The sequence below is a fragment of the Pogonomyrmex barbatus genome, unplaced genomic scaffold (genome assembly GCF_055798465.1).
Source record: "Pogonomyrmex barbatus isolate J1 unplaced genomic scaffold, ASM5579846v1 scaffold4, whole genome shotgun sequence".
Lineage (NCBI taxonomy): Eukaryota > Metazoa > Arthropoda > Insecta > Hymenoptera > Formicidae > Pogonomyrmex > Pogonomyrmex barbatus.
In genome coordinates, this window is record NW_028297138.1 from 6,196,622 (window position 1) to 6,207,579 (window position 10,958).

At 30.9% G+C, this 10,958-nt stretch overlaps 2 protein-coding genes across 3 annotated transcripts; both read left to right on the plus strand.

Annotated features, from left to right (window-relative positions):
• Positions 1 to 640: 640 nt before the first annotated feature.
• LOC105433802 (synaptic vesicle glycoprotein 2B) lies at positions 641 to 6,715 on the plus strand. Of its 2 annotated transcripts, XM_011649245.3 has the most exons (12): positions 641 to 808; positions 897 to 959; positions 1,368 to 1,529; positions 2,603 to 2,765; positions 3,246 to 3,367; positions 3,659 to 3,903; positions 4,526 to 4,683; positions 4,792 to 4,987; positions 5,069 to 5,183; positions 5,393 to 5,552; positions 5,690 to 5,817; positions 5,930 to 6,715. In XM_011649245.3, exons 1-12 carry the CDS (start codon positions 733 to 735, stop codon positions 5,998 to 6,000), a joined length of 1,659 nt encoding a protein of 552 aa, XP_011647547.2. In that variant the 5' UTR covers positions 641 to 732; the 3' UTR covers positions 6,001 to 6,715. The 2 variants fall into 2 exon arrangements, with proteins under 2 accessions (XP_011647547.2, XP_088937077.1); XM_089080951.1 differs by lacking the exons at positions 641 to 808; positions 897 to 959 and adding an exon at positions 1,669 to 1,697 and having other exon boundaries at positions 1,444 to 1,529.
• Positions 6,716 to 7,118: 403 nt separating this feature from the next.
• Positions 7,119 to 10,924, plus strand: LOC105433801 (sorting nexin-4). Its single transcript, XM_011649244.3, has 10 exons — positions 7,119 to 7,346; positions 7,840 to 7,946; positions 8,061 to 8,277; positions 8,360 to 8,465; positions 8,568 to 8,677; positions 8,851 to 8,988; positions 9,153 to 9,363; positions 9,447 to 9,579; positions 9,664 to 9,778; positions 9,980 to 10,924. Exons 1-10 carry the CDS (start codon positions 7,266 to 7,268, stop codon positions 10,028 to 10,030), a joined length of 1,269 nt encoding a protein of 422 aa, XP_011647546.1. The 5' UTR covers positions 7,119 to 7,265; the 3' UTR covers positions 10,031 to 10,924.
• Positions 10,925 to 10,958: the final 34 nt, after the last annotated feature.

Consider the following 10,958-nt stretch of genomic DNA (forward strand, 5'->3'; position numbering starts at 1 on the left):
AATAGAAATAATAAAAATTTCAATTTTTTTTGTACAAGTACTTTAAATGTTTAAGATCATTTAAGATCATTGTAAAATTTCATTGCGATACAGAGATTAATTGTTCTGTAAATAAAAATTAAATTTTTATTAAGAATACAAACAAAACGAGGTTGTATAAATAAAATTAAATTTTTATTTACAGAATTAATTTCTGCATCGCAATAAAACTTTACATAAATAATTTTGATTAGTTAAGAACTTATAAAAGAACTTATAAAAAAAATTGAGATTTTTCTTAAGATTATTTTTTAATTATTTGCTTTCTTAATTACTTAATTTCTTAATTTTTATTAGAACGCACTTTTATTTATTTTCTAAGTAATTTTTTATTTAGGTTTTAAACCATTATTAAACTTTTTATTATTTTTAAAACGATTTAGAATAATCTATAAGCTTTCTTATAATTTTTCCATTGTAAATATAAAAATTATAAAGATAAGTACGATACATCCTTAAGTAAACGAGTTATAATAATGAGTTATCGTATACGGCTTCGAATAATATTAATGGATGAAAATAATAAATTCTGTTTTGAATGTAACATTAGCAGCGATTCAAGTCGTGATAATATTGACAGTTTTTCACAATAAGTTCGGATGGATATTTATTCAGTAATAGGGCAGACGTCGATCGTACATGCGCGATTACAGTTGCTAATGTGATTGTGTTTGATGATAAGTGGCAAGAAAAATGATTTTTAGACGACTAGTTAATTTACTTACAATGTATAGGTCGTTTAGATACAGACGTATGCGTCATATGTCAGGTGTTAATTTAGTTTTATCTATATTAGTTAAATCCGAAGCAATTCTGTCGTCAAGATTTATCATACTTAATCGCTGTTTCCGCTTTAGGTGAGGAAACAAACTTTGATGATTCTGGTCCAGCGGACTTCGAACAGGCAATAATAGCAACAGGTAAATAAAGCTTGCATTATATACATTTACAACAAATCTTAATAATATTATACAACATCATTCATTTAACAAGCACTTTATTTCTGTACAATATTATTTATTTAATAATTCTTACTACTGTATTTTATTTTTGAAAAATGATTTTTAAATTGGAACAATATGTATCTAATTTAAATGAAACTTTAAGAATTTATAATAAACTAAAATTTATAATAATTAATACAAAATTCATGGCTGAATTTTTATTAATACATATAATTGCTTAAATATTGTTGAATCTGATGATGATATGTATCAATAATACAACGATAAAGTTGTTGATGATCTTAGATATATTAATTGTAATATTTGATGCATTAAAAATTTTACATTATTAATTTTATGCATACATTAAAATGTTTTCGCCAGGATATGGAAAATTTAATTATTTGCTGCTGCTGGCAGTACTGCCGGCCAGCTTCTCCAGTATTTTCTCGTCATCAGCGATGTCTTACGTGCTACCATCCGCCGAATGTGACCTCCAGCTAACAATGTTCGACAAAGGCCTACTAAACTCGATGGCATTTGCAGGTAGTATCTCGATTCGCTTAACAATTGCATAACAACGCTTTATTACAGGTGCCAAAGAGCTCGATGAGAGCCCTGGAGATTTGGCACACTAAGAGCACTCTATGATTATCGTGCGATGTACACTGTCGATTTGTTGTAGACAATAGTGAGGGCAAACGCGAATTCACGGTAAATACCGTATCATTTTATTATTTGCAAATTCCAAATCGATCGGTCGATTATTTTTTCAACCTAGCTATCAACGATCGCTTTCGATCCGATTTTTAACAACTAGTAACGGATTAATGGATTTTTAGCCCCAAGGTACAGCCATCATGGGGCTCTCCTTGCAATATGACAATGATATTGAGAAAACTTTGAATCAACATGAATGAACCAATAATTTGCAATCCTTCCGTGCCATCTGTCAATTCGAAAATAATAATATAACATAAAAGTAATTAGATACATAATAATATTTGTGAATATAATATTCTTAATAAAGTGAATTACTTTTTAATGCCTAAAAAATTATATGCAATAATAAAATTTATAAATAAACTTGATGTTCTGTGAAAAAAATGCATCACGGATCAATAGAAAAAAACAGAATATTTAAATTTCTTGGTATTTTTAAGTTTTACTAAAAAAATAATATATAAAGTAATTTAAATATAAATTTAACATTATGCTCAGAGATGATAAAAGGCCACTCAGGAAAGAAACTGTTGTATTTGCATTATGTAAATTTCCATCTCAGTTTCACGATTCCAATTAGAATTAATTTCTTGCTAAACAAAAAATATTTTTATCTTCAATAATATCAGTCGAAAACAGAAAGTATTTTTATCTTCAATAATGTCAGTCGAAATCTTCAGTTTTTTATAGCTAGGAGGCCCCTGGGCGTGTGCCTATCAAATAATCATTAATTTTATAAATTCATGCTGCAAACATAAAAAGCGATATTACTTTTAAATGCAAATGTTTTATCGTTTCTGCATATTTCTCACAACTTTTTTTATCTCAATATGTAATTGGCGGAAAATCCAGTTGCTGCGAAGGCAGAATCAATTAACTGATCGATTTGTTTGCAGGAATGATCTCTACAGTGTTTTTCTGGGGTTGTATGACCGACATGTTTGGACGTAAGAAAATAATGTTCTATGGTTACCTGCTTACCGGTCTACTAAGTATAGCGACGTGTTTCTCGCATAGATCTTGGCTGTTAATAACATTCAAATTTTTCGATGGTATGATGTAAGTTGAAATTACCAGTCGATGTGATATAACATTACGATTTATCATTACATATATGTATGATGTGATATAACATTACGATTTATCATTACATATATGTAATGATCATTACAAATCGTAATATTAAATTAATGTTAAATCGTAATGTTATATCACATCATCATACATCATATGTGTATTAAAAAAAAAAATTGGATATTTTTAGTGTCATTAATACTTTATGTGTATTTCTCGTTGAGACGAATAATCGAGGATTTTAATCGATATTTAAAATTTGATTATCGAATTGTTATAAAACCGCTACATTGTAAGTCCGCTGAAAATAGTGGCACGTGGTTGGTGTAATGATTGGTATAATTATTTGAATTTATTTCATATAGACATTTAGTACTTAAAATTCTGTAATAATTTCTGTAAATATTTCTTTCAACTGTTTATTATTATTTTATAACAATTAACATTAAAATCAACAAATTGCAGAATATCAGGTCCATATGCAGCACTTATGTCGTACTTGGCAGAGATACATAACGAAATACATCGATCGAGGTCGTATATGTGGCTTGGCGTATTCTTTTCGCTTGGAAATATTTCCCTGCCATGTAAGTGTAGCCTTGACATAACTTATCTAAAAATCGCCACAGGTTAAATTATGAGACGTCGCGTTTTAAACCGATGGTGCGTTCAATACTACAATATACACGATGCTAACATTATGGAATTTATATAAATATGAAAAAGATGAAAATTAATTTTTAGATTTATAATAAAAGAGTAAATAGAAGGCACACAATATTTTATTTGATATTTTATTGATATAATTTTTTTTTTAATTGCTTACGTTTTATATTAAACTTGAATAATTTACTGATTTTTCTTTTTTTAATTCACAGGTATAGCTTGGCTCGTGATACCTCAAAAGTGGTACGTTACATTCTTAAGCGATACAATAGAGATTAACTCCTGGAGGGTTTTCTTAGCGATTTGTTCGCTTCCGGAGTTTTTAGCATGCGCCGCTCTTTTCGCTTTCCCAGAAAGTCCGCGTTTTCTCATCCTGAAGGGTCGACACGATGAGGCACTGTGTGTCTTCAAGAAAATTTACTCACTCAATACTGGAAAGGATCCTGAAACATATCCGGTAGTAAATAATAAGATATGTTGGTTTAAAATAATTTGAATTTTAATTATATTGCCAATAAAAAATAAAATTGTCATGAAATTACGTTTCTTCATCGAACTGTTCGTTGATGCAAACAGTTTTAAGTCAACAATTGAGTTACGTAAATATTATTCGCGACTCTCATTGAGTCATTTTAACAATGTTGTTGAAATATACATACTGCATGATTACAAAATGTCATATCACAGCACTTATTATCATAACTTAATATCTTATTGCGTTGCTATTATAAACTTGCTATATAAACTTGTTATCACTAAGTTAGATGAATATAAAGAAAAATAGATGAGTGTAAAAGGTATATATAGAGTGTCTCTGAGAGTAAGTAAAATGCAAAATAGATACATACCAGTCAAAATATAAAAAAAAGCAAAGATTGTGAAGAAACTTAAAAAGAATATGTATGCGGCAAAATTATAAAAAAATAAAATTATAAAATCATAAAATTATAAAAAATAAAATTGGAGAAATCAAACAACTACAGAATTAAAAAAGAAATCGGTAATACGATAGTAATAGTAGTTTGTTAACAATATTGTTTTGTTTATTATTTTTTGATTTGTTTATTATTAATTGACAGATAAAGAGTCTGGGAGACGAATATTCCGTCGAATCAACCGGGGAACGTATGCAGGATAAGCTGCATACCTGTTGGAAGCAAATGAAACCACTTTTCTTGCGACCCAATATCTTTAAATTGATACTTATATCAATGATACAACTTGGAGCAACGATAGGGTCAGTTCAATCATCTTTTGTCCCGTTTAATTTTAATTCTAAAAAAATAAAGTTATCAAATAAACGAAATTTATGAGAGTTCAATTAACACTGATTACAACTGTGCAGGTCAAACTCACTTCGTCTTTGGATGCCGCAGCTATTTGCAATGATTGAAAGTTACAAGAGTACTATTATGGCGGCCGACACTCGCGTGTCGGGTCTGCAACCTTCATTTTGTTATATGTTAGGTCAAGAACAATCCTATCTTAATTCCACGCAATACGCCAACAAGACGAGCAATTCTACCGTAACATGCGTTCCAGTGAGTCGCTATAATTAATAAATCAAAAATAAAAATTAAATTTAGATGGGAAAAATGAGAATAATATATATGTCATTTTAGGCGGAATTGAATTCTAGAGTCTTCATCAATTCTATTGTCATTGCCATGACAGGTGTTATTGGATATACTTTAGCTGGTACTTTGATTACCGTGGTTGGAAAAAAGAAGTTAATGGGTAAGATATGTATAAAATAATATAGTGAAAAATAGTAATTTTATTTATAATTATTTATAATTAATATAATTTAATTAATTAAATTAATTTAATTTTATTATAAAATAAAGAATATATCCAATATGATTCTTGTATTATAATAAATAATTATTTATATATAAAAAATACATCATTATAATAATAATTGTATAACTATTTCATTCTTGCAGCAATTTGTTTTATTGTCGCTGCTGCATGTTGTGGTTCGTTATATTGGGCTGAAAATACCAATGGTATTCTCGGATTGTCTTCAGTATTTGTTGCCATGTCGAGTATAGGCGGAGCAACTGTTATCAATATTATCGTCGATAACTTTCCTACATGCCTAAGGTATGGAAACTTTATTATTAATTATATTATTAATAAATATTAATAATATAAAATATTAAATAGATAAGTACATATTACATTATCTTATTATTTTGTTATGTACTGTTTAATTTCTGTTCTTTTTTTTCTCGTTTTAGAACCATGGCAGTTAGCATAACGATGATGATGGGAAGAATTGGCGCAGTAATCGGGAACTTATTGTTTCCCGTTTTATTCAATTTATCATGCTTAGGACCATTCGTCATGATTGGTTCTGCCTCTTTAGGTAAGAAAAATATTCACCCATTAAGTTGTGATTAAGTAGTGATTTCTACGTTCAGTATAATTTTTACATGTATATAAAATAACTTTTAAACATTTCTAATTTAATTTTGCAGTATCCGCATTTTTGGTTGTTATTCTACCTCGAAAAAAGACACAAGATGACAAACCGAAAGATATTATATGACACATTTCTTTAGATATATCTTACGTTTATTTCATCGTTTTCTTTCCATAATTTGAGAAGTGTGTAAATACTTTTTCGTCCTTACGCATTTTTAATAATCGTCATTCTAATAATCGTCATTTTAATAATCATTATTTTATATTTGCGCAATTCCTCCCATTATGTAAATATGCATGCTCATCTAGTAAATATATATGACCCAATTCGCTCGCATCTATATACATATGTATATAGATAATGCAATAAGTAAAACTGTATGATCATACAATGTGTACAATATATAATAAAGAAAATGTATTTTAAGTATATTTCAGGACTGAAATACTTCAAAATTTAAACTTTTTCTCTTTGCAATAATTCCAATCATTTGTCTGTAATCTAATCTTTTGTTATAAGTACAATAGAAAACAAAAAGAAATATTATTTTGATGCAGAGAATGTAATGAAATTATTTCATTATTTTTAATATTTTTTTCTTTATTTCTTCTGTACACAATGTGCAACATAAAAAATGTATAATGTGAAAAGTACTAGTAGTTGTTCATCGATAAAAGTTCCTCGATAGAAAATAGATAGAAAAATATAAAGCAGCATCAATCATCAACAGTTAATTCTCCGTTCAATTGCTAATTGTATTTATCATAATTTTTTATTATAAATATAACAATAACGAATAAAAATGTAATTTTGTTGCAACATAAAAAGTATAATGAAATTATGTATTTTATTATTATCCTCCTCCATTCTTTCTATATGCAACGCGCGACGCGACGCAACGAGAACCTGCGACTGATCGGCCGAAGATTCTTCTAGAGAGAAACATCAGCATCAGCGTAGCCAACGTACAAAGATCTTTTTCACTTTATTCCGCATATCGTAATACTGCATTCGGACTCTCATTGACCAAACCTATCCGTGTATGGATAACGATAAATATCCTCGAGCGTTTTTCGTATCGATTATCTTTTCTACGATTTGTAAATGTTAATTTTGATTATATTCCTATGGTGTGCATAATTGGTCACAATCCGTACTGTGACATATCGCGCCTTGTGTGGAACCGGTTCTCGATTGGATTGCCGCGATTGTGCGCAGCGTGTTACACAGCCCGCCTTACGGTCCTGCGACACGGCAGGCGGCAGTGTCGATACGACAGTGGTGGTAGCAGGTCGGTGTCGGGCGACCCGACGTGATGCGAAAGGCCAAATTGGAGTCCCGCTGGCTGGGTCCGTAGGTAGTTGCAGGCAACGCGGTTACGTGAAACCATGGAAGAGGTCTTTCAGAACGGCAACTATCAGAGGGAGGCAAACGCCAACATGACCGCCAACATGGAGACGCGGAAAGAGGTAAAGGGCCTTGGCTTGTTTTTTTCACACGCATTCGTCTGTGGCAAATCGATACGTCGTTCTCTCATCCTCGCGGTCCGTCTTTTCGGACGTAACGTCCCCGTGGAGTTACGGTGCGCTCCGACTACTTCGGGGAGGAATTTCCCGAGCAAGTGCTCGCTAGATTCGACAGACGCAGTGACGCTAGTTAATTGATTTAATTTTAATTGAATCACAAACGGACGAATGTATGTCGCGCAGCGATCGTCGGAGCACCGCGCAGCGTCCCTCAATCGGTGTCAGTGACTCGTATTCTACTTTCCCCTCGATCTCCTCACTATAGCGCTGTGTATAGTGAGAGTTTGTGAGCACAGCTGTTGCGTTCTAACGTATGCTTCGTCAAAATCGTGACGTCCCGTACGGATGATAAGGGCACAGATGGATGACAAAAACAGTGTCTCTCAAATATGCGCGAATGATCGAAGATAAAGTGTTATATTGTGACATATTTCAGGACTGCCTGCTCGACCACATGGAGATCTCAATAGTGGAGGCTGAGAAGAGAGCAAATAGGGCGCTTAATCTAAGAGAATTCTACACGGTATACCTCATTGAAACAAAGTGAGTAAAAAAGTGAAAATAAGAATTGTGAAGTTTGTTTCAAATTGATACGAATTTTATTTAAGAAATACTGTTGTCCGATCTTTGACTTCTTTCTTTTCTTTTTTTTTACAGAGTCACTGACCCAGATTTTAAAAACGCGCTAACTAGAGTAAGCTCGTTATGGCGGCGATATACCGAATTTGAATTGCTTCGCGCTTATCTAGAGATTTCTTATCCCTACATCGTGTTACCGCCGTTACCGGAAAAAAAGGTTCTCTACGCTTGGCAGAAAGTTACGACTGATACGTTCGATCCCGACTTCGTTGATCGCAGAAGAGCTGGACTCGAGGTACGTTTCTGATTTGTGATTGCAACGGTGTGAAAGATAAATATTGCATGCTGCTAAAAAGTTACAAAAATATTTTTTACAGAATTTTCTTGTAAGAGTTGCCTCACATCCTATACTTTCGCGCGATGAACATTTCATGGGATTTCTTCAGCAGAAAGACGGTTGGAGAGAAAGTGTTAAGGAAACAGGTAATTTTTTTTTCTTCAGATAACAAAAAAATTATTAAATATTGAATTAGTGGTTTAAAAAATGTATTGTTTAATTGTGTTTATTATTTCTTGCACACATAGGGTATCTGCAGATAGCAGAGTCGAAATTGAAAGCGCTTAGCGTAGCGGTACGATTAAGAAAACCGGATAAACGGTTTGAAACTATAAAAAATTATGGAATTGAATTACAGGTATGCAAATTGGAATAATATCTTCGAATACTATATATTTTATTGTAACTTAAACTTGCATGATTTTTTAACAACGAATGATAAATAGCTATTTTGACTTGAGAATTGTTTTGCTCATATAGATAATAGTTTAATTACGATGTGTTATCGGTTTTTCAATGTTTTTCTTGCAGAATAATTTGTGTAATCTTCTACGAGTGCGCGCACGACTCGTCGAGAAGCAACATAGTCTGTATAAATTACACGCAAATTACGGGCGTGTCTTTAGCGAATGGAGTGCCATAGAGAAAGGAATGGGCGATGAATTGCAGGTATTTCTTATTATAAAAAATAAATTTAGATAGTATCTATTAGTTAAAAACATCTATCTTTTATGCATTAACATAAAACATGAAAGTAAAAACGCAGTTTGATAGAAAGAAAAATAACGCAGTCTAAGTTTGCAAAATACCGCATTACAGTTTGTTTTTCTTAGAAATCGGGTCATTACTTGGACTCGTTAGCGGCGACAATAGATACCACTCTTGAAGAGGAAGAGCTTATAGCTGATCAATTGAAAGAATGGCTTTTCGGTGCGTCGGCATTGCAGGCTGTTGTTAGACGTAGAGAAGCTTTGCAATTAGCTAAGGATGAGGCGCACGAGGCCTTGACTGCCACGTTTGAACAAAAAGATAAAGTCATGCAAGGTATTGGAATAACTATGTTTGAGTACAATATTCGAGTTTAATCTATATGTAAATTCTCGGAAATAGCAAGTTTCATTTTCAAGGTAAGGCTGGTTTAATGTCACGCTTATTCGGTTCCGTGGACACGGAGGAGGTTCGCGAATTGAAAATTCTTCAGCTAGAGCAGCGAATCGCGCAGCATGATGAAACTGTAAAACAAGTGGACGAAGATCTAAAGTAAAAATTATATTCCTAAATATTATCTCAATCAATATTTGTAAATATTAATAATTTTGTAAATATTAATAAATTGTTTTACAGGTCTTTCTCTATTAAAGCCATGATGGATATCGAAAGGTTCCAGCATCAAAAAGTCATCGATCTCAAAGAGACTTTGGCAGCTTATTGCGTTCTACAATTTAAACTAGCTAGGAAGGTCGATATTAAATTAAATATTAAATTATATAATATAATATAATTAAATATATAAATAATATAATATAATACAAATTAAATAATAAAACAATAATATAAATTAAATTATATATTAAATTAGAATTAAATTATTTATTAAATTATTTTATAGATTTGCTTTACAATATTTCTTGGTAATAATTATTATTTTTCGTTGTTATAGGGTCTTCAAGCTTGGCAGCACATCAAAGGTTGTCTCGAAAATATACCGTAAAGAAGTTCACGGCCCTTCGCAAAACAGACTGTCAAGAACAATAATCGTCTCCACGTTTCTCATACGATATACATTCCTGTATCTGTAAGTTCACTCATGCCGTACGCTTATCACATCGATGTACATGATTGTTATTATTTAAAATGTCAAACTATAGGGAATATTATATGTATATGTATGTAATTCATGTTGGATATATATAAATATGGCAGAACATATTATTTAAATATTTATATGTATTTAGTACACCGCTTATGCGAAAGTACTTAATTGTGTACACCACACCAAATTACGATATGCAAATCATAACTCGACTTGTAAGATTTGCTATACGCAAATAACGACAGATATAATTGTTGTGATGTAATTTTTATACACTGCCTTTCCATCGTTCGAGGGATAGGCATTTAATTCCACTTCCACTATTAAATCATATTTAATTACTTTCAGATTCATATTTGTTTTCGAATAAATATAAAACATATATGTTACAATATATATGATTGAAAATCGATGTACGCGATAAGTTAATTGTATTATTATTTAAATTATTATTTATTGTATATTTCCATCTATATTTTCTCTATTTTCTATCTCTATTTTCAGTATTTTTATATTGTAAAAATTGTTGGCATTTAAAATATTTATAATTAGAAAGTCTTTTTCCACTGATTTTTCATTGATAAATTTTTTAGTACATTACATCAGCATATATATAAGATTTGTAGGATCATTATTAAATTCTATTAAATTTTAATTGCGCGAATCTCAAGTATGTTTTGTAAAAATCACAATATTGCATAATATTCCTAGGCAAAAATACTTGTTTAATTATTTCTTCCTATTGTATTTAAATACAGAAAAATATATATATTTATATGTGTTTATTTTTTATTTATATGTGTTTTTTACTTTATATTTATTTTTA